This window comes from Paracoccidioides brasiliensis (genome assembly GCF_000150735.1).
Source record: "Paracoccidioides brasiliensis Pb18 unplaced genomic scaffold supercont2.1, whole genome shotgun sequence".
NCBI lineage: Eukaryota > Fungi > Ascomycota > Eurotiomycetes > Onygenales > Ajellomycetaceae > Paracoccidioides > Paracoccidioides brasiliensis.
In genome coordinates this window covers 696,219-723,545 of record NW_011371358.1, presented here as the reverse complement: position 1 = coordinate 723,545, position 27,327 = coordinate 696,219, and the positions used below count along the sequence as shown (strand labels likewise).

Genomic DNA, 27,327 nt, shown 5'->3' with positions numbered 1-27,327 from the left:
TAAGAATAAGTAAAGAACAATAAAGAAGGACAAAAAATTAACTAAGGTTTTGAGCACTCAGCACAGTCACAACCACTGAGAAGCTCAATCAGATACAGGCGTAGACGTAGACCTCGACGTGGACATGGACATGGACATGGACATGGATGTAAGGCCTGCCTACTCAATCCCCAGTGTCACGGCTTCAATCTAGGCGCAGGTAAACAGGTGTTTGATTGCCAACTAGGTAAGCTACTTCAACGATAGACTAAGATGGTTCCTAAAAGACGGGTCCGGGGAAGGCTCTGTTTATATACAGAGTATTTGCGGGTTGGTTGCTAGGCAGTTTCTGTGGGGTAATCGTGGGGTAGTTGTTATGCCGTGGCTAGGCAGTTGCAATTACCCTTTCCAGCCCAGTGGCCTTACACTGTTGAGTGGTCTGGACGGAGCCCGTTCTACGCCGTCACACCCAGGGCTTATGAGAAAGAAGAGTTTAGTATTATGCCATGACTCAGCTAGAGTCATGATGATAAAAAGACAAAAGCTTCAATTCATCTATCTAACTAGGCAGCTGCGATGAGAATACTAAACTGAGAAATAGAATGTGGGAATGAACAAGCAGCTGAATATAAATTGGTGGTTGAGGATTGGAGCAGAATCAACCTAAGCAACCAAATATGGTTGAAGGTCAGAGCGGATCAAGCTTAATTCATATTATCCGCAACTGCGCCGTAACAAAAGTTATATATATATAATTGATTAATTTATTATTATTTATTAATTTAAAATATATATAATTAAAAATTATAATTTATATATAATTATACTATGATTTAATTATTGTAAAAATATAAAATATATAAATAATTTAAAATATATAATTATATAGTTATATTTTAAAATAATATAAAATTTAATTATATACTATATAAAAACTATTATTATATATATCTAATTTAATAAATAAATATAAATAAATAAATATTTATTAATAAAAATATTAATATAGTTAAAAAATAATTAAAATAAAATTTTAAAAAAATTATTTATTTTTAATTTATTTTAGAAAAAAATATTTAACTATTTATGTGATATTTCATTTCTAATGTTTCACTTTTATTATTCTGCTTCTTTCTATATTAATATTTACTCTTTATTTATCTTTTTTTAATTCACTTAGAGATCTTAATTTTTTCTATATTTTCTATTCTATATGATCACTTTTATCATATAAAGTGATTATAGTATGTATATATAGCAGAGTATTTACTTATCTTATTAGAAGAGAATCAGATATGATATATTCTATCTATTCAATTGCTCATATGCATCAAATTAATAGTATATTCATATATCTCTAAAAGATTCAAGATTCACTGAATCAATCAAGATTCAAAATTCATTAAATCAGTCACTCTAAATCATAATTGCTAGTTACTCTGATTTGTAATCACTAGTTCAATCACTTTAAAAAAGCATTAGTTATGGTATCATCCTCTGAGTCAGACCTCAATCATCTTCAAATAATTATCTTAATCATCTCAAAAATGTCACAAAGTAACTTTAAAAATAAACACTCTCATCATTCAAACATTCTTATCATTCTGATAACTTTTGAATTCTCAATGAGATCAGAGGGTGCTGAGGCAGCTGGCAAGAAGTGAGATGCTGATGAGAACACTCATTATAGCGATTTTTATCAATACATGCAGACATTCACAGAAAAGTACACAATAGCAATTGAAGAAGTGTGAAGAAATGAGAGCAGTTGATACACAAAATTACAACTGTTAATCACTCTCTATAACTGTCTCAAGATGAAAAAGGTGCTATTTACTGTCTCTGTGAGATGATATAATAAGATGAGTGCAATAATACAGGAAATCTCAGTAGCGGAATGAATGACTGTCTTTTATCAGTGAATTCAAATGTTCAGAACAGAAGTCATCAAGCATATCAAAAATTGAAAGTCTATCATTTTTTATCTTTGTAGATTTTGATCACTCAGTTGCAGAAGATGATCACTGCAATGAGAAAGTAATACTGAACATTATAAAGAAGTTTGAAGGGCTTAATATATAATTGAGAGAGCAAGAGAACAGACTGATAGATCTTAACATGTAGTTAAAGAAGTGAGAGAATTAGATGATGAATCTAAAATTCTAGCTCTGTATCTATAAGTCTCTTCTTGATGAGCAGAAGAAGGAATTAATTGCTCATGAGATTTACTTAGAGTGCATTAGTATCACCCACTCATTCATTGCAAGACCAGGCTCAAGAGAAGTCAGTTGAGAAGTGTTGATAGTGACAAACTGCCTGCAGGAGTTGATTTTGTATGTCAGAATCAATCTAAAGTATGATAGAACTGCCAGCATAGAGTGTTACATGTACAATATAAAAGATAATAGAATAAGACAGAATAACTGACCTACTGCTAAGAAATATAATCAATTCACACTCTCAATTACAAGCATCTGAGATGGAATTGCTATCTCTTTATACAGTCAAAAGTAGCCAGTAAGGCTTCAAATGACAAATCTCATGCCTTACAACTCAGATAAGATAAATGTAACTGCTTTTACATTGAGATTAGAGTTTATGATAACTCTGAAGAAAGAGACAGCAGTCCTCAGAGTGATTTCTCTATGTTTCAAGAAGAAAACTCTAAAGTGACACAATGAGCTATTTCTCAAATGCCAGAATGAAATGGCAGTATCACTTGTGATAACAATTGACAAGCTATAGAGTAAGTTTCAGCTTTCAGAAGAGAAGATCTAAAGCTGAACTCAAAAATTGGAATTCTTATTTGACAAAATAAATGAGCTACTGCTCATTGTTTACATCATCTGTAAGATTGCTCTTTTATAAACAACAGTGATTTCTGATCAAATTATAATCAAACATCTTTTATAAGAGAGATTGGAGAGTAGTCTAGTAATGATCACTCTTCTCATTTCAACAGAATATCTAGATAATTTTTACAGATATATATGTGATAACAAGCCAGCTACTAGATATGTCTGAAGAGATCAATGACAGCAACTTTTCAAGTATGAAAGAGCAGAATATTGAACTGAGAATAGACCTGTTATATTTTATTAATGTAATCAGCAGGCTGAGCTGACTGCTCAATCATGACAGCTGTGTCAATCAAAAGCAGAAGTCAGCAGAACTGACTGACAAATCAATTGATAAGTTGAGTCAACTATCTGATTATGACAGCCATATTAGCTGGAAATGAAAGTCAGCAGAACTGACTCAGTGACTCTGTTTAAGTCTGTACTCATCAAATCTGCATCTGCCTCAGCAGCAGAGTACTTTACTTGCAGAGACCTGTATTATGCTAACAGATGTCTCAAGAAGACTGATAATCATATCACAAATTAAATGAAATTCAATGACACATATCTGTTATCAGATCTGAAGAATGACTTTTTAAAGTTCAATAACAAGATAGAAAATTAAATAAGAAGATAAGTATCAAAAAACTCATCTTATCAGTAGAAGTCATAGCAGCTTATCTCTCAGAATATTTTATTTTTAATATAGAGACATACATATTAGTTAATAGTATTTCAGAAAATGATCAGAAGGTTATTGACAGTCTACATTATCTATCATATATATTTTTATCAATTCAGACAATCACTCAGTGAGAAGAGTTGTTCATGTATGTGAATATCAGTGCTGAAATCTCTTTTATTGATATGATGATAGTAAAGCTATTTTTCTCACAGCACTCATTTATTCTTATGCTAGATAATTATAGTATTAAAATCAGAGATATTGATACAGAGTCAGATATCTTCAATATATATATTAATTCAGATATTATTATATAGAATTAAAAAAGTTCTCTTTTTTTTATAAAGAATGAACTTCACTTAGTAAAGCATCTAAATTGTAATATCATATTAGTCAATAATATTCTAGTATCTGCTAATGTAAGAATCATTATATAAGATTGAGTAGTAATATTTTTCAATCAGTATTCTGTATGAGCAAGAGCCATCTGAAAGGTTATTCAGATAGAAGGATGAGAACATCTGTCAGAGAGAGTAGAGAAGATCAGTCAAATCACATAGCAATTTGCAATCTGAATCACTTAACCAGCTACAGTCAATTCAGATAAAGAAATTCCACTTTCTATGTTCCATGCCAGACTGCCTGCAGACATACTTTGAATGATGAAGCTGAGATTGAGAACTAATAAAAGATTAGTCACATTTGCTGAGTTATTGTGAGTCACAATCAACTCAGAAGTGATAGTGCTCTTATTCACTAATCTAGAAGTCATATCTATCACTATGCACTTCTGTCAAGTAGTGGGATATGCCTCTCTGATAAGGAAAAGAAATCTCATTTATTGGCTGAAAACTATTCACCTAGCTGCAATAGATGACAAAGATGAAAACCTGCTAATAGTTTCTGACAGTGGCAGAGAAGTCTGTAGAGATGAATATATTCTCTCATTTGAATCTGATAAAACAATCTGTGGTTCAATTGATAATGAACCATCACTATCATTTGTTTTGACCTCTGTTAGAGCAGTTCACAGACAGCATAAAGATGTTATTATGCTTCATGAATGAAGTCAACTTTTCAGAATTCAAGCAATGTGTTTATTCATTATTGAGATAAGATTGAGAGACAATGAATTAAATTTTAAATTCACTTTTGGATAATAACAGAATCAAGTAGATTTCTCTTGAGAATAAGAATTCTATTATATCATCAGTATTTATTATATGAAACAAAAGCAAGTTGAGAGTAATCATTGATCTGAGAAAGATTAACATGAGGCTGATTCTGAACACATATCTGCTATCAACTCAGAGAGGTATTCTGTAGTCACTGAGCAATTCTACCTTTTTCTTCTCAATAAATATATAGCAAGGCTTTTTCCAGCAGCTGATTGAAAAGAGTGACTAATTTAAGATAATCTTTATTACTTCTCATTGTGAGTTAAAGTGATTCACAGTTATCATCATAAAATTGATGATTTCATTCATATTTTTCTAAAAATAGATAAAGGAAATTCTGACATAATATCTTTGACAATTTACACTTATGTATATAAATGATATAATCATATACTTGCAAGAGCTAGATGAGTATCTCAAACATATAAATAGTATGTTCATTGTGTTAGAGAAGTCAGAAGTAATGATGTTGCTAAGAAAATGCCACTTTATCTATTCATCAGTAGCTCTACTGAGACATTATGTTGAGCAGCTGAGCATATTTACACAGAAGAAAAAAATAAAGATAATTAAGAATCTCATATTCTCTGACTCTCTGAATGAAATAGAGAATATTGTCAATCTTTTTAATTACTACTACGATTTTATCAATTTCTTTGCTGATAAAATAGAAGCATTGAAGACTTTCAAGACTCATCTTTTAAGAAACAGTCCTTATAGTGGAAGTTAAAGAGCTTTATATATTATGAAAACAAAGATGATCAGATTTGAAGATTTGATCAAGTATAAAAAATTGATGACAGTTGAACAACTAGTATTTGAGATAGTCAAATAAATATTAATAAATATTTCAATATGAGTCTATTCTGACTTCAAATAACTTTTTATTCTATATATAGATTTCAGCAACTAAAGAGGTATTAAAGTTGCTTTACATCAGATAAGCACAGATGATATTGAAAGATTTATTCTATTTCTTTTCTGTTGATTAAATACAGCAGAAAAACAATACTGAGTGACAGAACTGAAATGTTTTAAGCTTATTTAAGCATTACAGAAGCTGCTTCAATACTTAAATGACAATTTCACTATGGTCATCAATCATGTTGCACTGATATTCACTCTACAGTTACTGACAATGAGTTATTAGAGCAACTGACTGGTGAATTGAGCATTGATTCTGAGCTCATACTTGTTATAAATGATAATTCACTATCACAAGAGCATCTCATATACTAATATCAATGTTCTATTTTAGCTATGTAATTTGATTAATAATTCAGAAAATATTACTGTAAATAAACAGAAAAAGATCTATCAGACTATCATCAATCAGACAAAAAGATATTCAGATGTGAAGTCAGCAGATGCATCTTCAGCAAACATATATATGATGTCTACTAGTCAGATGATGCTCACTGATAAGATTAAGAAGTGATTGTACAGAGAACTTTCTCAGAATTCAACATTAAAGAAAATTTTCCACAAGATGAGTCAGAAGAGTTAATATCATATATTCACAGTTCAAGATGAGCTTCTATATTTTGACAGTGCTCATTCTCTGCATTTTCAAATCACTCATATGAAACATTATTCAGATTTGTCATGATACAGCAGATCATTCAGATCTGCATAAAATAGAGAAGATTATTTATCAGTTATTTTTTCTATCACATGTCTGAAGAAGAATTCTAAATCACATATTGCAGTACTTCAACTGCCAAGTGATCAAACTATTAAATTACATCTGTTGAGAGAAGATGCATTCAATCTCATCACTTAAAGAATTATTTGAGATGCTTTTTATTAACTTTATTACTAAATTATTCATCAGTAATAGCTATGACACTATTCTGATTACAATCAGTAAGTTCTTCAAGACAATTATTTTAATTACTAAGAGGGAGAAGTGAGACATGTCTTGATGAGCAGAAAGCTTCTACAGCAAGATGATATGCTGTTAACAGCCACTGCTGGCAATTATATTCAACTGAGATCTAAAGTTCATCTTTTACTTTTGAAAAAAATCTGCTCAGATTGATAAGTATTAAAAGCTAAATGATAATTATTTACAATTCACAGTCAAATGATCAGAGTAAGAACAGCAATCTAATCATTAAGATCATGTTGCAAACACTTCTAGTGAGTAGATATAAGATGAGTTGGAATACTCTGCTTCTGCAGATAGAACAGACTCTTAACTCAATTACAGCTCATTTTATTTCAGTCTTACCATTTCAGCTTATGACAGAGATCAAATCACAGTGAATGCTGATTGCTGATAAGAAGAAAGATAGTATAATGACAGAGTTCATGACAGAGTATAATACTCTACAAAAAGAAGTTCTCAAGCAATATGCACTTGTTTAGATGAGAATGACAGAAGTTTTTAACCACATCTACCAGCTATCTGACCTCTATATAGGAAACTAAGTATTTCTTAACCTTACTCAGAAAGCTCAAAAAGATTATACTATAAGAAAATCATTAAAATTATTATCTTTATATATAGATTCATTTCACATTCTTGAGAAAGTATCTGATATTATTCTCTGACTGAAGCTACTATCTGATTGACAGATACACTTCATAATCTTCATGATTCACCTGGAAAAAATAAATCTAACAGAAGTAAACACTCATTATCTGCTGTCTGAACTAGTAATAGTTAATGATCAGCCATAATTCAAAGTCAAACAGATTATAAGGAAGTGAATTGATGATAGAAAAATCTATCTTCAGATCAAATAAAAGAAATACAACAATTTTATCTGAGAACTCTTGAGTGATCTCATGCAGAACTGTTCTGAACTTGTAAAGACCTTCATGATAAAAAACTGCATAGATGACTGCACAAAGAATAAAAAGAAAAGAAAAGAGAGATGGAATGAAAGAATTATAAAATTAATTATGATAACTGATAAAAGAAAATCTGAAATAGCATGTCAAAATGAATAAAGAAAATCACTTCCTCTCAGTTTTACCCATCTCTTTATTTTGATATTGCTTTATATGAGCATTCAAACCTCTTCATTTGAACAGAGAAACTATGATGTTTCATCTCTGACATTCCATCTCTATTTTTCTATCTCTTTGTATATTAAAGTCTGAGATAATCATTCTGATCTGAGTCTTTCTGATAATTAAAAGAAATAAGTTGTTGTTTTGAGCTAACTGTATTAAGACTCAATGTGCTATTAGATTCTTACTGAGCAAGTTCTACTTAATTCTGAATAATAAAGTAAAATGAAGCTTAGTATTATATTAGAAAGTGAATGTGAGCTGCATAAGAAGAAACTCTCTGCATTGCTAACTGCTATATAATGAAATACTAAGCTTGATGAAATAAAAAAGAGTATTGAATATTCTTTATTCACTTCTTTTTAATTCATTCAAAGATCTCAATCTTTTCTATATTTTCTATCCTATACAATTGCTTCTATTATATAGAGTGATTATAGTATGTATATATAGCAGAGCATTCACTCATCTTATTAGAAGAGAATCAGATATAATTTATTTCATCTATTCAATTACTTGTACACATCAATTTAATAAATTATTTTTTAATTTTCTTTATTATTAATATATAATAAATAGTTTATTAATATATAATTTAATTTTTAATTAAATTATAAAAATTAGATTTTTTAAATTTATAAAGTTTTTAATTTTTTAAATAAAATTTAAATTATTTATATTTAAATTTTAATTATATTAAAAAAATTATTTTTTTATTTTATTAAAGAAGTCTTTTATTTTACTTTTATTTTATATTCTATAAATTAAATATTTTTTTAAAATTTAAATTACTTATTAAAATATAAATTTTTACTATTAAATTTTTATTATTTTTTAAAATATTTATATAAATTAATATTTGAGATAAATAAGTTTAAATATTTTATCTTTTAGTTTAATTTTTATTTTTATTATTTTTTAAATTGAATTAAAAATTATTTAATAACTCTGAATTTTATATTTTTTTAAAATTTCTTAACTATTTATTGATTATCAGATAATATTTTTATACTTTTAATAGTAAATTTTTTAAGAATAATTTTATAGACTAATATTTTATATTATTTCTAAAAGTATTTCTGATATTAGAGTCATCTACTATAAGATCTCAATACAAAGTCTATTAATCATGCTGCTATGCAATCTCACATTTTGTGTGAATACATCACATCAAAATGATAAAAACATCAAAATGATAAAAATCTTGCAATTTTATCATCTTCACCATCTCCATTAATTAATAACTTATCACAATATCAAATAGGAATAAAAATATCAAAGACTATATTCAAAAAGCTGTTGCTTATCATCAAAAAAACTAAAATTTCAAAATATTGTCTCTGTCATAAGAATTTGAAGTTTTTTATCAATGTCTTTAAGTGTATATTAATGAAAGAAATCTGAACACTGCAAAGATTTCAGTTAATAAGAGATTAAATAAGAGTTAGAAAAATGCAATTAAATGATAAGTCAAGCTGCTTGATGAAAAGAATTATCCTCTCACAGCTGAACACATTGAAGATTTTGCAAATTCAATGCTCAGATGTTAGTACATAGATTCTACTACCTCTTCTTCAAAAGTCAGCAAGATGTGAACTTATAGATTCATTAAATATCTAAGTATAAAATAGTAAAACAGAAGCCAATGAATTCAAAGAGAGTGACAGTTTAAGATATTGAATATATCAATACATGATTTGAATATCTTCAAATTCTATTTGAGTGGTATCAATTTCACATCTGTGATACATACAACTTTGATAAGATTAAATTTCAAGAAGAACAAGAATGTGAAGAATAGATTATAACTGCTTTTAAAGAAGTTAATTTCATCATTTCATCATTCTTTTCAAGAGGTTTGATTACAGTCATCAAATGTGTATCTATGGATAATTATATCATTCTGCCATTGATAATCTTGGCCTCCAAAACACACTTGAATAATTGATATATGCAGACAGATTTACTCAGCAATTATAGAATTGCTATATCAGATACTGTATTTACAAATGATGAGATTGAATTTGAATGACTTAAACATTATAATGCTGCTACAGAAAAAAGACAGAGGAGAAGTTATTAATTGCTTTTAATGAATAATTATAAATCTCATATCACTAAGAAGTTCATACAATATGTGAATCTTCATAAGATAATTCTATATAGATTTTCATTGCAAGTCACTTATTTGCTACAATCTCTAAATAGTCTATCATTTCAGCAATATAAGCATTATCATTCAAAAGCAGTCAACTATGCTGCATGCTATGTTCTTGTTAAGTATGAAAAACAGTAGTTCCTATAAGACCTCTCAGCTATATGAAAGCAGACCTTTAAATCTGATATAATAGCTGCAGAACGAGCTCAACATGACATATATTCATGGAATTCTGACTGAGTTCTTGACACTCTTAAGCAGTGAATCTTATCACCTCCTTTAATGCAGATTTATGAAGATGAGAATGATTTAGATCACATATTTATCTTTTTTTCTCAGCTATTCTTATTAAAAACAATTCAAAAGCTGAAACACCATATTAATATTATGGAAAATACCATACAAAGTATTAGAGATACTCTTGATTTGAAATCACTAACTTTGACATGTTATTTGAACAAGATATTCAAAGTAAGTTTAATTTATGCAGAATTTAATAAGCAATATATCACTAAATTAAAGAACTTTCTCAACATCAGTAAATGCTGCAGAGCTAAAACAATCTGTCACCAGATTCAAGTAGGGGGATTCCTCACTATTAAAGATGTCAATAGAAAAATCAAGCAATGTAAGGATAATGAAGCTGAAAAAGAGCAGAATAAGAAGTGATGAAGACTTGAAGTTGATCCCATGAAAATTGACAATAACTCACTCACATCATTGACAGAAGAGGAATTAAATCAATTTGGAGATGGCACACATACTGGGAATGATGTAGATAATCTTTTTATTATAGATTAGCTACTGGTTGTTGATATATAGTGCAATAATGAGGATGTGATTCAAGATTTTTATCATTTTGGTGTTTTTATCATTTTGGGGTGGCGCACCCACACAGGTGTGGGTTGCGCAGTGGCACGATTACTTATGCAGATGTTGATTGAGCAGGCAGATATTTAGAATTTCATTTCATCACTGACTATATCATTTATATGACTGATGATTCTGTTATCTTAAGAAGTTATGAAATAAATATATATCTTCATATACTCTACGGAGGCTAAATATATCTTATTTTCAGAGAAATTAGTTCATTTGTGAATGTTGAATTCCTATTCTCTCAGCTTAATGATTTAGACACTATTGCTTCTCTTTATGACTTTAAAGCTCCACGAGATATCTACTCTACTATAGAATAACTAGGGGTCGATTTCACCATCCTTTAATATTATGTCTCAAAAAGAAAAAATATAAAAATATTGTCGAACCCTTCCGTCCCGTGACCAATTTTCACCGTAAGAAAGCTATTTTCCAAGGTCTAAGCAACGCCAAGATGCGTAACTGTTATGCCCCCAGGCGTTCTTTTTGATTGAGAGGTTCCCTTGTTCTTATTTTCCCTATAATAATAATAATAATAATAATAATAATAATAATAATAATAGAATCGGAGAGTTTTGAGCTTATTATCAAGACAACAATTAACAACGGAGGAGAAGCAATATTATATATTTCTTGACAACCTAGTATCCCGTTGAATTACTCCCTGATAACTTTCTCAGGCTAGTTATCTTGTTAAATGACGCTGCCGGACATCTGCTAAATCTCCAATGCCAATACTGGGAACACCACACTTGGCTTTCTCCCCAGATGATGAATCTAAATAAGTAGCACAGAGGTGACAGTTTGACATCTGCCATTAATCACAGCGAGAGAAATATCCATATATATAGAACCTGCAACGGCAAACTCTAGTTTCTGTAACTTTGACGGCGAAGAAATATATAACATGCAGCCCGCTGAACTTCGTCGACACAAGGAACGAGGCAGATACGATGCGGAATCCATCAGTTCGGTTTTCTCGGACAACTTTATAGCGCATGTCTCCTACATCGATAATGGCCTTCCACAATGCTTACCAATGGTCGCTCTATTTCGACGTGAGGATGAGGGCGAGGTGGCCTATTTGCATGGTCATCCCAGCTCAAGGCTTATGGAACTAGTGCGAAAGAAAGACATAGAGAGAAACGCTAGGATGGAGCGTGGTGAAAATGTGGATGGAGACGGCGATGATCGAATAAAAGTTTGCATTGCGGCAACAAAAGGTTGGATGGATGTCCCTGATAGTTAAATCCGGGTCAACACCGTATTCGATTGCTAACCTAGCACTAAACATAGTGGACGGTCTTGTTCTCTCATCAGCTCCAAATGGACACACTTTCAACTACCGCTCAGCGGTAGTGCATGGAGCATGTTCTCGCGTGGAAGACCGCAATGTGAAATGTGATGTTATGCGAGCTGTCACAAACCACATCGTGGCTGGAAGATGGGAAGATCTCAATCCCGTCGCCTCCTTTCAAGTATCGCTTGTTTTCGTGATCCGCGTGGAAGTAGAGCACGGCTCCTTGAAGCTGCGAACTGGTATTCCCGGGATTCAGCCTCGAGATAGGGCGAAGGATGGCCCCGATCGGGAGGAGCCCGTGTGGACCGGGGTTGTGCCCTTGTATGAACACCTGGGTCAACCGGTGCCAAGTGGATTGACAGATGAAGCAATCGTGCCTGAAAGCCTAGTAAAGTATATTCAGGAAAGGAACGAAAGGCACGAGAGTTACGCTAAATCTGTTACGAAATAAGGAGGTTGCACCTACAATAATGTTTCCATGAAGATATATACAAATCTGCCGTGAATATTGGGGTTTTCAGGTGCATATTTTTAGCATTATATATGGATGTTTGCCAGAGACTTAGAATGTCAAAGCCCAGATTACCGACATGACCATTTGAAACCTTGGATCGTCACCTGCATGTTTATTACTCCGAAGGGCCTTTGGACCTGTAAAGCCTTGCAACCAATTTTCTGGATATTTGAATTTGATCTCATAGCGAGTACACAGAGTGGATATCTGATATCCAAGCATGGAGACAGCTAAGTTGGCTCCGCTCTAGCCGAATTGCGGTTGCTTCGAAAGAGATCAAGAGGTGGATGTATAGATTGCAAGGCTTCGAAAGTTAAATGCGACGAAGCTCGTCCTTCTTAGAGCACTTGCGCTTGTCGCGCTCGTTCATGCAAAGGATATGCTCCTCAGAAAAACTGTTCACAACGGAATCGGAATGTCCAAGCAGGCAGTCCCGGAATCTCGCGAGAAGAGACTGCTTTCGCAGGTGGGAACGGAAGCTAGCCTTCCAGAACCCTCAGGGCTACGGACTGGAGCGTGGGAGGCACCATATTTATACTTCTGCCACTGTTTCTGGCATAGAAAATACTCAACTTGTGCTTCACGCCAAGCCATAGGTCACCCATCCAGCGGCCCAGTATGGTTTTCGTTATCGACGAGCGGCAAATCGCATTCCCAGATTCCGCAGCTTGCTTTATCATGGACTATGCCATAGATCCCCCCCGGGACCACATCCCCTGCCGATGAAGCGAGCATAAAAGTCTACTTTGAACGACATCCTCCCGAGCTACTGATAGGCTACGAATTCATCGATGAAATGAATCCGCTAATCCTCTTTCTCCTGCAAGATAGTCCGCGCGCGAGCTATCAGCGACTGTCTCTACACCAATCGGGCAGAAGTATGTGGAGAATGCGGGACAGCGATCCGCCCTGCAAACGCTGCAGGGCGCGTATCTTCAACAGACTTAAGTCGGGTAATCTGAGTCAGGTGCTGGAGCATTCATTGGTTATAATTCAAGGCCTTTGTGCTACACCCGAATTATGGAGATTGTATTAACGAGCTCTGTTACTGGTCTGGATCATTGACATTGATTGCGGAGCGGCAGAACGGTTTTTGCCCGCCCTGTTCGCCTATTTCGCCACTGTTATCAACAATTACATGCTATCCGGACGAGCCATGAGTTCGATGGCTAAATATTTCCTTCAGGGGCTCGCTTGCGAAGACATTTTCATTTCATTTGTGAACAGGCGCCGTGCGCAAATTCCCACTGCGATGTGACTTGATGAAACAACGCATCGTTCCCCGGATAGGCTCATGGGTTATCCGACAACCTTAATGCCATTACTACAGAAGCTGCGAGCTCTTGCGGAAGATGTGAGGCCCATATCTTCTAGTGATATGGCAATCCCATCGTCAATCATAGTGCAGAGTCAATTGTCGGTATCCTGTGAAGGTTCTAAGTTAGAAAGAACGGGAAGCCTTCAAAATCGGATTAGCTGTTGGCGGCCATTCGGTATTCGCAATGCGCCAGCAAGATCACCAAGGGAATTTCTCTTGCAGGCGAAGTACACCTGTAGATCCGCTGCCCTACTCTACCTACATCGCCTTCTTCACCCTCCAGGAAACTCTGGGGCAGCTAACGCAACTGCCTTTGGATGACTTGTGAGGTCATGGCGCACCTTGCTGCGCCAGCTGAGGAGTTGAACTTGTCTCTCTAGCCAGTGCTTATTGCTGCCTGTGAGCTTACTGCGGAGGAAGATAGAGCCTTTGCTCTAGAAATATTTCATTCTATATACAATATGCGGCGAACCGCTACCCGCATTTACTAAGAATTTCTGTGTAAATACGGTTTGGAAGGTGACAGATGCCAACAATCAGGATTGGAATTGGATGAAGTTTATTGATGAATCCCCTGGGGAATGCATCTCTATCTGATCGAGGGGACACGACCTAGCATTCCGTTCCCATTGTAGAATCATGTGGAAGCGTGTTAACTCGTGCTACGGTGGAGCTCTTTCTTAAGCTAGCTGTGCTGCTTCCGTGACTCCTGCGCGGACGTCCACCTCACCACCTTTAACGCCTCATAAACAGTGCTCAGAATCGGAGTTGAGACACCCAACGCTTTAGCAATCTGTAACGGCAGCCCGAGCAAAACCTCCAACTCCATTGGCCTTCCATTCTCGAGGTCCAGTAACATGCTGGGCGATACCGACAGTCATCAGGCTGCTGATAGGCATAGAAGGGAATCATATCTTGGGATGGAGGGGCCCTTGCTACCTTCGCTATGGAATATACTTCCCACATTGCCGGAATCAGAAGCGATTCCCTACCCCCCGACGACAGCAGTTCTCCAACGTCCATTCGCATTAGCGTGCAGAGCGTATTGAATGTTGCGTTCCAGAGAAGTTTCTGCCACCGAGCAACGGGCATCTCTTCTGAATATGTGCATTTGGCCTCTTCACCTTCTCTGCCGGCCTTGTATATATTAACAAATTCTCGTGCCTGTTGTGTCTGAACGCATCTCTCTAACCCAGTATGAAAATGAGGTCCCATAATTTGTATATTCGGGCCTAGTTGGATGATCGTGTTCTCCCCTTCAGTGCGAGGGCCAATCATCGTGATGGACGACATCACCGTGTTCGTAGGGAATGCTTCGATGACGGGAACCTCAATGTTGATGCCATTTTGGATGAGCATTACTGTAGTAAGGCCTAGAGTTACAGCTGGCCTTATAATAAGGTCTGAGACTGAGAAGACATCAGGTAGTTGTTTGGTGGTGACCACAACGTAATCGAAAGGTTCCGTCTCAGCCTCCAGAGCACTTTCGACGCTCGGTACCACTTCGTCACTCTTACCGTTCTCTCTTCATTACTTTAAAGTGAATACTGTTGTTTGGCTTTGCAGAGACACGTGCTGTGTACTAAACTCACCACGACTCGGCCTCCATCCCTTCAGAGTACCATGGTCGACGGACTCGATATTCCAACCCTTTTCCTTAACGACAGCATAACGGCTCCTTAGAATTGCGGTTACCCTTGCGCAACGGGATTTCTCCAGCACAAGGGAGGCTATGGTTCCGACGCCACCGCTGCCAATAAGGAGGATGTTTCGCAGTCGTATTTCGGGGGTCTTGGATGATGTTTCCTCGCTATGACGAATAGCTGTGGTAACTGTCATCGCAGAATGATGAATTTATTCTCTGACGTAAGTTATCACTATGGATATGCCTTTAGCGGCATATCTAGCAATTCGGCTTGGATTTTATCAGTTATTTGCTATTACAAATCTTCCCGGACACAAACATACATTGTAATGTTCCTGACTTAGGTTGAAGCTATTCTCGTACGCGGATGTTCGAGGTTCAGCTACAGTGGATCAAGAGAAAGGGAAACGCATGTATGATGTATGTACCTGGATAGGTTTTCCGGATTTTCTGATAAGATAGCTTGATAGCTTATGATATTTAGTTCATGGAGGGAAAACTTTTGCGCCGCATGCCGCACTTTTTTGAAGGTGATTGGGTCGTGTCATCTTAACATGGGAACTGTCCAGGGTATCATCGTTCTCCCCATGACTCAGTTGCTAATATCTGCGGTGATTTTCTCACTTGCATTTCATAACTCTTAGTGGAAAGACCAAAATGATGAAAGTGTCTCTTCTCCCTGCGATGTCTCATAGCCTAAGCTCCAGTTGGATATCCGCAAAACAATCTATATCATTCCTTCCACAAAACACGTGCCATCGGCTGTCTCCCATTTTCATATGGGAACTGGGGGTATCTCCTCGATGTCCTTAATTAGGATAATGGGGTCATGTCCCGGGAGCAAGGTGTAATGTTGTTTCATGCCCCATGCCTAGTTTGCCAAATTCATTCTCAATGAACTGTCCCATCTGCAGGAGCTTTGTCACTTGCATGTATGTCACTGTCTCATTCTGCTCCTGAAGACAGAAGGGATCTCTAGTTACTGCTGTTGCGAGACGGACGAAGAAGCATTGGTTGTAGCTTGTCAATCTTGCAGAGCATCTATTTCGCAGCTATCGCGAATTCTAGAAAGAAGAATATGGGTAGTTCTGGACTGACTAGGCTTTTACATCTTCTTCCATTTTCATATGTGATCGAATTCGCTCAATGTACTTCTCCTGAGACAGGAAAACCTTATGCCTTTTTGTGAGACAAATTAAATTTCGCTTTCATGAATTAGCATTCTCATCTTTTTTCGTAGGCAGTCAAGGCTGACCCTCTAGGTGTATTCTCCGATTTATTCTCTTCACGTTACCCACAGAGGTTGTTTGTAGCCTGATTCCGAAATCGCACTTCATCGTTTGTTAGCTGCTAAATGGTGTTTTCAGTAAGAACTGCCAGAAGGTTAGACTCGCCAAGGCACAAGAAAGCTAAAGCCTAACTTAACTGAATCTTAGGCTTTGGCTGTCTGTTCGTAGTTAAAGCTTTTGATTAAGACTTAAGGGACTATAACCTAAACTTCCGGAGCACGCCACCCTGGAAGTCCCTAAATCTTTGCCCATGGTTCTGCGCACGTCCCAGTAGTCTTGCACTTTGTACTCCTTACAGTAATTGAGTTAATTGCCGGTATTTAGTTGAAGAATAGCTTCAAACTCCCCCCACAGATCGGCGAGTTAATTAGTTCCCGAGCCAATGCGTTAAGTGATAGATGACCGCTAATCATGCCAAGTTTTCGAATCATGGTTTGTTAGGAAGAACTCCTCCAATCAACGACAGCATCCGGATCCGATAACAGGCGGAGAGACGACCTCCCCATCTTTGCAAGTCTTGTGACGTGTAAAAGAGAAATCTAGGATCACTCTCCACTATGCCAAACCCAAACTGATTCAATACACTGATTCGGGAGTATATTGGACTTACAGGTAGTTAGTAACGGGAATGATAATATGTCTCGTTAACTAGGGATCAGATCTGGAGTTTGATGAAATTTGGCAAACATCGTACCCGCGTTTACAATCTTACAGTTAACCTTTAAAACCATCGTCCCTATATCTCTAGACACATTGGCTTCGAATTGGTTGGCTGCACATACCTTTTTACAGTCTAATCACTGATTGATATGACATCATTCAACGGCCCTTCCCTCGTCATCGGAGTGGATGTTGGGGGAACGAACACTGATTCTGTTCTCCTCAACACAAAAGACTCTGGATCAAGTGCAATCATTGCATGGGACAAGTCCCCAACCGCCTCGAATGTGACGCTTGGCGTTCAGAAGACCCTTGAAAACCTCTTACACAAAGCACCCAACAATGAGAATAGCATTGCTGCCGTGACAATCGGAACTACACATTTTCTCAATGCTATCCTCGAACACGATGCATCAAGACTGGAAAAGGTTGGCGTCATCCGCCTTGTATCCAACAACTTTTCTAGCCAGACCCCTCCGTTCATCGACTGGCCTCCTGCTCTCAAACGACTAATTAAGGGGCATGCTGCGATTGTACCAGGCGGTTGTAATATTGATGGAACACGCATTGCTGATATTGATCCAGCTTCGATTGAGGCGCAAGCCGAAATTATCCACTCCAAGAACTTGAAAAATGTTGTCGTCGCAGGAATAGGATCCCCGATGGATACGCAATACCATCAAGAAAGCCAGGTTAGAAATATCTTGATCGCCAGACTCGGGCACGATGTCAATATCGTGTGTTCCCATGAGATTTCCGGGAGTGGGCTTTTGGCCCGAGAGAATGCAGCAATTCTCAACGCATCGATTATTAACTTTGCACGAAGAACTATGTACGGTTTTTTGCGAGCTCTATCCCATCTAAACCTCAAGTGCCCGTTGTATTTAACAGCAAACACTGGTCATTTGCTGTCGTTTCCCGAGGCAATTAAATTTCCAATTCGGATATTCTCCTCGGGAGCAACGAACTCAATTCGTGGTGCTGCCTATCTGGCAGGGAATTCCATTGGTAGTGACGGAGCTGTTGTGGTCGATATCGGAGGAACGACGACTGATGTTGGCTTTCTCCTGCGCAATGGATATCCGAGACTTGCCAGCTCACGAACAGAGATTGCTGGAATCAAAGTTAACCTTGAGGTTCTGCAAGTTGAAAGCATTGGACTTGGGGGCGGTTCCTTGGTCCGGGAAAACGGAGACGGCAAGAGCATGCTTGTGGGACCTGAAAGCGTCGGGCATAAGATCACTACGAAAGCGCTCTGCTTTGGAGGCACCATACCAACAGCTACGGACATTGCCGTTTTGTCAGGGGCATCTGTTGGCACGACGAATCCCATTCTTCCGCAGCCGCTAGTTCATAAAGCGAGATCTAGAATAAAGCTAATGCTAGAAAATCTTATCGACAAGTCAAAAACCTCGCCAGAGCCCTGTACTGTTATCCTAGTCGGAGGCGGCGCCGTGCTCTGTCCGGACCATTTAGAAGGAGTCAGCAAGATGGTTATCCCAGAATTTGCTGGTGTTGCTAATGCGATCGGTGCTGCGATCGCGCAAATAAGTGGCAGAGCGGAGGAAATGACAGACAGTGCTTCTGTAGAATATACAAAAGCTAAAGTCAAAGCTGCTGCCCTTGCAGATGCCGAGTCTCGGGGGGCTGATATCTCGGGGGCTGTGATTACCAAGGAAGAAGTCTTTGGAGTCCCTTATATTGACAACGTGAAGAAAGTTTTGATTGAAGTTGCGTGCCCGGCAAATCATGCACGATTCTACTCATCTTTTGAGAACAGTGAAGCAATGTTCTCCTCCAATAAGGACGAACCCGGATACGAGGAAACGAAAATCGTCGATAATGTGCCAAGATTAGATGGCGCAGAGGAGCCAGTGTTTGACATCTCCAAGTATCGGCCTACAATTGACGAGTCTGGTAGATGGTTATTATCCAAAATTGACCTTCAATTTATGTCTATTGGCTGCTACATTCTAGGTTGTGGGGGCGGGGGCTCTCCGTATTCAACATATCTCGAAGTTGCTAATCTAGTTGAAGAGGGAAGAACTTTGGCTATAGTTGATGTTTCGTCACTAGATGCGGATGCGGTTCTTGTTCCTGTAGCTGGAGTTGGTTCTCCAGCAGTAGCCGATGAGAGACCCGGTGGAGACATGGTGTTGCATTCCCTACAAACAATGGAAAAGGAGCTCGGGAAGAAATATGATGCCATGTTGGCTGTTGAGATAGGGGGAAGCAATGGACTGCAGCCACTTATTTGGGCCTCTTCCAAACACTACAACCTACCCTGTGTTGATGGCGACCTAATGGGTATATTTCTTAGCAACCTTTTTCTCTGTTCTTTAATATATGCTGATATGTGGTCTGAAATTAAGGGAGAGCCTATCCGAACTTTGAGAAGATTACGACCTTCGTTGAATCGACAGATATTAACGACATACTCCCTGTAGCACTGTCCAGTGGTACAGGTAGGAACGTGATTATCCCTCCTAACCAACCGGATGCGAAAGCAGCTGATTATGCCATCCGGTCTACATGCGTTGAGATGGGGTAAGTGTTTTTTATTGTTCCATGTGTTGGATATGCTCTGCCGTTATAGTCTCTGTGAACCTAACTATAATCCCCCAAGCTCTGCTGCTGGAGCCACAGGAATCCCGATAAGCGGGGCCGACATGCGTCGCTTTGGTATCCTCAACTCACACTCCCTGGCTTGGCGACTTGGTCGCGCAGTTTCATTAGCACAACAAGAGGGACGCCTGTTTTCAGTGTCAGATGATATAGTGTGTGAGTTTGGCGGAAAGCAGAGCGCAAAGGTTGTCTTCTATGGCAAAATCATCAGCGTTGAGCATAGTTTATCGGCCACTGCCCATACCACTGGGAAAGTGGTTCTTCAGCAATTGTCACCAGACGAACTGGGAACTCAGGGCGCTGAACAGCCTGGGGGTCCAACCAGAATAGTGGTTGAATTTGTCAATGAGAATTTGAGTGTGAAGGTTATCAAAGACGATGGTTCTGACGAGGTTGGTTTCTCCCCCTTCTCTTTCTTCATTACCTCTAAGCATAGATACGCATTTGTATGCTGATGTTGATGCGCAAAGTACCTCTCTGTCGTTCCGGACTTGATCATGCTTCTTGATATGTCCACGGGTGAGGCGGTGGGAACTCCAGAATACAGGTAAGCAATAGGCCTCACTATTAGCCAATCCTCAAAGTTGAATTAGTTAACTTTCGGTTGTTTCAGGTATGGTCTGAAAGTTATGGTCATGGTGGCTGCTCCTCACCCAATATGGACTACTAAACGAGGACTCGATATCGGAGGCCCCCCCGGATTTGGCCTGGATATCGAATACAAACCGGAACTTCTATATGTTAAATGCAGGAGTGTGATCGACGAATACAGATAATCGATAGTGCTTGTAGAAACATACCCCTTTCTCGTTCTCCGGCCTGTTTTATGAAGCAAAATGTGACTGGGTGAAACACAAACCGCTAATTTGAAACAAAATCGAAGGGAACCCTAGGACACTACTTAATGGAAATGGAAGAGTTGAGGAGAAAGTTGGAGAGAAAACGAAGAGATAACTTACATAAAAGACACTCGTTGGAACACGTCAATGTCTTTTGATATTCCGGGAGCATGTTTCTGAACATCTTACATTAGCCCAAGAGCAGCGTGATATGTTGTTCATGATTCTCACTGGAGCATCTTTTGTAGGCACAGAGAGACACCCCTATTGCCTATTGAGCTAGTAGTCTAAGCGATCCCATTCCATCAAGGGTCTTATTTAGTCTCACCCTCCCCGCTTCAATGTAGGTACCCGGGTATGTTGCACGCTGCCGAGTCGGGTGCATTGACCTCCGGGAGCTTCGAGATAGTTAATGCAAGGTCTGTTGTAGTTTACAGTTACCACGACCTATAGAAGAAACGAGATTTCCCGCGTTGAGACAGCTATGTCTTTCTCAATCAGCAAATAATTACTCCGCACACGTCTTGGGGATGATTGAGAGATTTGATATGAGCATATACATATTTACGCCCCCCTTCTAGCTTCTTGATTCAGTTCGCTTTTGATGGAGACGAGAGAGAACATGCAATGGCCTGAAAGTCGAAAAATCAAGAAATGTCAATCAACATGTTAAGTCAAAAACACAATAGATGCATCAGCGCCTGGACAGGGGCGCCGGCGCTTTTATCTCTTGGCCTGTCTGTAGAAGAAACGATGGGGTCCATTGTAATATCTCGGATCTTAATGATAATCCTAGCACTGGTTGATGGGTGGATTGGAGCTGAATGGCGTATCGGATACACGATTGTAGGTGCCAGAGGATCTTTCAGTCAAACCAGAGCTCAAACACGACCGTGGCTAACTAGTTGGATTGAGGATCACGCTTAGTATGTGTGGTACATATATCGGTTATTTGCATTATCCTCTCGATTGTTCTGGTATGGAGATTGGTCTTGATATACACTTTGTTGTTTTTCCAACGGTCAAGTTAGTTTAGTTAGCTAACGTATGGCTTGATGTTTAATCGCAACTTCTTGTGGGTCCAATTGTTAAAAGAGACAAAGTATCATCTGCTAGAAGGGAAAAATGGCACATAATTGCGCTAAGTAATTTCTTTCAATTTCAATTTATATGCTTTACCTTCTTCTCCAGTGCTTGAAAAATATTCTCGAGTTCTAGATCCAGCGTCTCAACATGATGATGACATCAGCAACAGACTCGGCCAAGACGACAACTTGTCGCTCCACATATTGAAGTGCAAACATTATTCTTCCTATCTTGCAAATCCCTTACAGTACTGCTATTTGTTTTAAAATAAATAAATAAATAAAATAAAAAAGGCAATCATGTCCTGTGCAACAGCAAAAATAGGAAAAACCGTTCTCGCGAAGACGGACCAGTGGGAGTGCGTCGAGGGAAACGTCTACGTAGGTTTTGTGTCCGTTGATGCATGAAAACTGCCAGAGACAGTATATCCAGCACTGGTGGCATTGACGCTAAGTAGAAAGCCTGAATATAGTTCCCGCGTTCTTCACTCCAAGACTCCACGGGGGCTTTCAGTTTGGTGAAGTGTGATGCTTCAACGCATTGTCCCTGGAAGGGGAAAGCGTCATACTATGATATTGTCATCGCGGGTACGTATCAAATGTAAATGTCCACATCATGACAATCATACCTGTATGCATTGAAGGGCGACAAAAAGTGGCTGATCAGATGCATTTGGATATCTAGAGACCGAAACAGTCATTTCGGAAGCGGCATGGTATTACGAAGAGCCGTACAAGGCCGCGCAGAATATCAAGGACTACATTGCGTTTTGTACGTGTATTTCCTTTGATGATGTAACCGACCGAGTCTGGCGCTCATTACTCATTCCCTTCTTTAAATGCAGATAAGAACAAGGTCGATGTTGTTGTTGTTGTTGAATGAGAGGGTTTGAAGACCAGCCTGATATTGGCAATGGGATTCTGCGACTCTTTTTGCAATCTGGGTTACTAATAAATTGATGGGTTCTTTTGTATTTGCCGTACTAAATAAAATTTGATGCAGCCTGATGCTTTAAGAATAGCCACTCACAGTTTATTTTATTTTATTTTATTTTATTTTATTTTTTATTTTTTTGCATGACTGTCGAGTTGATGACTGCTGTCTACCCTTGTTGCTTGTTCTTACGTCCGAAAATAACCATTTCATTAGCCATAACCCTCCACGAGCATGGGTTGATACACAAATTGGTCAACTATTTTTAATGAACAAAATAATATCGAGTATTCGCCATGTATCCAAAAGTCATCCCGGGATTCCTTGCTGTTGATTTTGATCTCCAATGCATCCCCAAATTCGCCCGATCGTAACGGCTGCCACCAGCACCAGAACCCTTGGGGCAATGGACTTCTTGCAAAGTTTGTAAAGTAGAACAACGAAAACCCATCGGAGAGCAAGTCACTGGACTTTTCCGTCAAATTATCCGATCGGGCAACCCAAACTCGGCGGTTTGGCTGTTTCTAAGATTTATCCTTGTCTGTTCCGGGTTTTCCTTCGCGTGGCGATCAGGTGACTTGTACGGCCCCCCTGAACCGAGTTTTGCCTGTGTTATCCAGCCAATAAACAGCCCTCCTGTTGGCCGACTTCGGTTTTCTACCGTATTATACGTATTGTCACGGTATTTACACGGAATTTTTTTGCCTATCTCATCAAATCAGCAGCGATTCTCAACACAGCAAAATCCCCCTCTATTGTCCAGTCCCCTGTCCAGTCCCTATCCCGAACCCTCTTCTCTCCTCTTTTCCTTCTGTGTGCCTTTCCTTTCTTCTTCTCCGGTTGTCATTCGTTCCCTTCCCTGTGCTTCCCGACCTTCGTTTTGGGTGTGTAGGAGCTCTGTTCATCTCGACGATTGATAGTTTTCATTGTGAGGAGCTGGTTAAAGTCCTCCAGGAGGAGCATCATGGCAGCGGCTCCGTCCTCCGTTTTATTGCGTGGCGGGGGTCGTCATCTAGCTCTTCAATATCCTAGAGGTGTTGCAAGAGCTGCTCGACCATCTGCTCTGACAGCTTGTAGACAATGCCTGCAATTGGCACGCTCTCGACCGCCTTCTTATTTGACCCTCAGAACTGTTCACAGCAGCTCCGTCGCTAATCATGGCACGCCACAGCCCCGAGATCTCCTTCAGCCCCTTGATTCTTTCCCCCGCAGACACATTGGTCCTTCCCCGCATACAGTGGAGCAGATGCTCAAAGCCCTGGATCCCCCGGCCAAATCTCTGGACGAGTTCGTGAAACAGGTTCTCCCTGCAGATATCTTGTCCGAAAGGAACTTGGAGGTTACAAGCCCCAGTGGCACGACAAGGCTGCATAGGGATCCCCTACATGGCGGGCTGGGGGAGACTGATATGATCAAATTACTGGAGAAGTACAAGAAAAGCATCGATGCGAGTGGGAAGCCGTATATTGGATGTGGATATTATAATACCATTGTGCCACCAGTGATCCAGCGAAATGTTTTGGAGAATCCTCTTTGGTATACTAGCTATACCCCCTACCAGCCAGAGATTAGCCAGGGCCGGTTGGAATCGTTACTAAATTTCCAGACATTGACAGCGGATTTGACTGGCCTTCCAGTTGCCAATGCCTCGGTTCTGGATGAGGCTACTGCTGCAGCAGAAGCCATGACCATGTCCTGGGCCACGGTGCCGGCCCAGAGACAGAAGAGAGACGGAATGTCTTATGTTGTCTCTCACCTGTGTCATCCGCAGACCATCGCAGTAATGAGGTCGCGAGCAGAGGGCTTTGGAATCAACCTGGTGGTCGGGGATGTTATGGCTGAGGAGTTCATATTGGTTAAGGACCAAGGCGACCGTTTGATCGGTGTCCTTGTGCAGTATCCTGACACTGAGGGCGGTATTTCCGATTTCCAGTCGCTTAGTGATCAAATCCATGAAATTGGGGGGACGTTTAGTGTGGCAACTGATCTACTTGCTCTCACCATGTTGAAACCTCCTGGGGAGTTTGGCGCCGATATTGCCTTCGGAACTGCTCAGCGTTTCGGTGTACCATTGGGATTCGGTGGCCCTCATGCTGCTTTCTTTTCCTGCGCTGAAAAATACAAGCGGAAAATCCCTGGTCGGATTGTAGGCATTTCCAAAGACAGGCTAGGAAATCCTGCACTTCGCCTTGCTCTGCAGACCCGGGAACAGCATATCCGCCGTGAGAAGGCTACTAGCAACATCTGCACAGCTCAAGCCTTGCTTGCCAACATGAGCGCGTTTTATGCGGTATACCACGGTCCCAAAGGCTTGAAAGCCATTGCCCAGCGGATCATGTCGTTGACAAGCCTGCTTCAGGATAAGTTACGTGCTCTGGGATACACCGTTCCAACCAAGGGAAACACTCCTGCAATCTTCGACACGTTGACAGTAGATATGGGAAGCAGCGCAGAGGCCGACTCGTTGATTGCTGCGGCACTGGAGTCGTCCATCTTTCTAAGAAGAATCAGCCCCACTCAAATTGGCGTTTCATTGGATGAAACCGTTGGTGTCGAACAACTTAAGGATTTGCTAGCAGTTTTTGCGAAGAAAGCACCAAAAGGCGTCCCTGCGGGTCTGCTCGATATCAGCGAAGAGGGCCCTGAAGTAGAAATCCCTGCTAGTGTCAAACGAATGTCACCATATCTAATGCATCCAGTTTTTAACACCCATCATTCGGAAACGGAAATGCTACGATATATCACCTATCTTGGCTCAAAGGACCTGTCTTTGGCACATTCGATGATCCCACTGGGATCCTGCACAATGAAGCTCAACGCTACCACGGAGATGCTTCCTATCACTTGGCCAGAATTTTCCGCAATGCACCCGTTTACTCCATCCAACCTCGTCACTGGGTACCAGGACATGATCGAGGATCTCGAGCGGCAACTTGCTGATATCACTGGCATGGCTGAGGTAACAGTTCAACCTAACTCTGGAGCACAGGGAGAATTCGCTGGTCTCAGAGCGATTAAGCTGTACCAAGATTCGATTGGAACACCAGGGAAGAGGAATCTTTGCTTGATTCCGGTGTCTGCCCACGGAACCAACCCTGCTAGCGCTGCCATGGCCGGCATGAAGGTGCTGCCAGTCAAGTGTGATGTTACGACCGGCAATCTCGATCTTGCGGATCTCAAGGCAAAGTGCGAGAAGCATAAAGAGGAGTTGGCAGCAATCATGATCACCTATCCTAGTACATTTGGTGTTTTCGAGCCCGGAGTCAAGGAGGTTTGCAAGATTGTCCACGAAAATGGAGGCCAGGTCTACATGGATGGCGCAAACCTAAATGCGCAGATCGGCCTGTGCTCGCCTGGCGAAATCGGAGCGGATGTGTGTCATCTTAACCTCCACAAGACCTTCTGTATCCCTCATGGCGGTGGCGGACCTGGAGTTGGTCCGATTGGCGTCGCGGAGCATCTGAAACCTTTCCTGCCTTCCCACCCTCTCAGCGAATATTTGCAGTCTAGGCGTGCCACTTCAACACCAGCTCCTCCCATCAGTGCTGCACCCTGGGGTAGCGCCAGCATCCTGCCCATCACATTCTCCTACATCAACATGATGGGTGCCAAGGGTTTAACCCACGCTACAAAAATCACAATCCTCAACGCAAACTACATTCTCTCCCGCCTAAAGCCCCACTACCCCGTTCTATACACGAACGCCAACGGCCGTTGCGCACACGAGTTCATCCTGGACGTTCGCAAATTCAAAGCCACCTCCGGCGTCGAAGCCATCGACATCGCCAAGCGGTTGCAGGACTACGGATTCCACGCCCCAACCATGTCCTGGCCCGTCGCCAATACGCTTATGATCGAGCCCACTGAATCCGAGAACAAGGCTGAACTCGACCGCTTCTGCGATGCGCTCATTTCCATTCGCAATGAGATTGCCGCCATCGAACGCGGTGAGCAGCCCAAGGAGAAGAACGTACTCAAGTTAGCGCCGCATACGCAGCGGGATTTACTTTCGACGGAATGGGATCGACCGTATACGCGAGAGAAGGCGGCGTATCCCCTGCCGTGGTTGCTGGAGAAGAGGTTCTGGCCTAGCGTAACCAGGGTGGATGACGGTGAGTGCAATTTTTTCTGTTTCTGATAAACTTTCCCACGTTGGACCTGGCTAATATTCATGGCTAGCATTCGGTGACCAAAACCTCTTCTGTACCTGTGGGCCGGTGGAAGATACCGTGACTCCAACGTCATAAACTCTCCTGAGGAACAAGAGAGAGTTGTTGAGCAATGTATTATTACAGGGTAGAAGAAGCCTATGTCTGGTCTTTTACAGCGCCCTAGATGCACCTAATTCTTTCTTAAAAGTTTCCCCTCCACACACACC

General features: G+C 39.7%; 7 protein-coding genes across 7 annotated transcripts; 6 read left to right on the top strand and 1 right to left on the bottom strand.

The window, feature by feature from the left end:
- Window positions 1–11,647: 11,647 nt before the first annotated feature.
- Window positions 11,648–12,491, top strand: PADG_00214 (uncharacterized protein; the record flags this gene model as incomplete). Its single annotated transcript, XM_010757954.1, has 2 exons — window positions 11,648–11,963; window positions 12,037–12,491. 2 exons carry the CDS (start codon window positions 11,648–11,650, stop codon window positions 12,489–12,491), a joined length of 771 nt encoding a protein of 256 aa, XP_010756256.1.
- Window positions 12,492–12,969: 478 nt separating this feature from the next.
- On the top strand, window positions 12,970–13,812 carry PADG_11067 (uncharacterized protein; the record flags this gene model as incomplete). Its single annotated transcript, XM_010758368.1, has 3 exons — window positions 12,970–13,170; window positions 13,249–13,516; window positions 13,640–13,812. The coding sequence occupies 3 exons, from the start codon at window positions 12,970–12,972 to the stop codon at window positions 13,810–13,812; spliced, it is 642 nt and encodes a 213-aa protein (XP_010756670.1).
- Window positions 13,813–13,869: 57 nt separating this feature from the next.
- On the top strand, window positions 13,870–14,193 carry PADG_11066 (uncharacterized protein; the record flags this gene model as incomplete). Its single annotated transcript, XM_010758367.1, has 1 exon — window positions 13,870–14,193. One exon carries the CDS (start codon window positions 13,870–13,872, stop codon window positions 14,191–14,193), a length of 324 nt encoding a protein of 107 aa, XP_010756669.1.
- Window positions 14,194–14,628: 435 nt separating this feature from the next.
- Window positions 14,629–15,711, bottom strand: PADG_00213 (uncharacterized protein; the record flags this gene model as incomplete). Its single annotated transcript, XM_010757953.1, has 2 exons — window positions 14,629–15,395; window positions 15,465–15,711. 2 exons carry the CDS (start codon window positions 15,709–15,711, stop codon window positions 14,629–14,631), a joined length of 1,014 nt encoding a protein of 337 aa, XP_010756255.1.
- Window positions 15,712–17,615: 1,904 nt separating this feature from the next.
- PADG_00212 (uncharacterized protein) lies at window positions 17,616–20,867 on the top strand (the record flags this gene model as incomplete). The annotated part of the gene is made up of 5 exons (XM_010757952.1): window positions 17,616–19,773; window positions 19,839–20,013; window positions 20,093–20,483; window positions 20,562–20,638; window positions 20,705–20,867. 5 exons carry the CDS (start codon window positions 17,616–17,618, stop codon window positions 20,865–20,867), a joined length of 2,964 nt encoding a protein of 987 aa, XP_010756254.1.
- Window positions 20,868–22,315: 1,448 nt separating this feature from the next.
- PADG_00211 (uncharacterized protein) lies at window positions 22,316–22,898 on the top strand (the record flags this gene model as incomplete). The annotated part of the gene is made up of 4 exons (XM_010757951.1): window positions 22,316–22,396; window positions 22,489–22,603; window positions 22,701–22,787; window positions 22,861–22,898. The coding sequence occupies 4 exons, from the start codon at window positions 22,316–22,318 to the stop codon at window positions 22,896–22,898; spliced, it is 321 nt and encodes a 106-aa protein (XP_010756253.1).
- A 1,015-nt stretch (window positions 22,899–23,913) lies between these two features.
- On the top strand, window positions 23,914–27,087 carry PADG_00210 (glycine dehydrogenase; the record flags this gene model as incomplete). The annotated part of the gene is made up of 1 exon (XM_010757434.1): window positions 23,914–27,087. The coding sequence occupies one exon, from the start codon at window positions 23,914–23,916 to the stop codon at window positions 27,085–27,087; it is 3,174 nt and encodes a 1,057-aa protein (XP_010755736.1).
- Window positions 27,088–27,327: the final 240 nt, after the last annotated feature.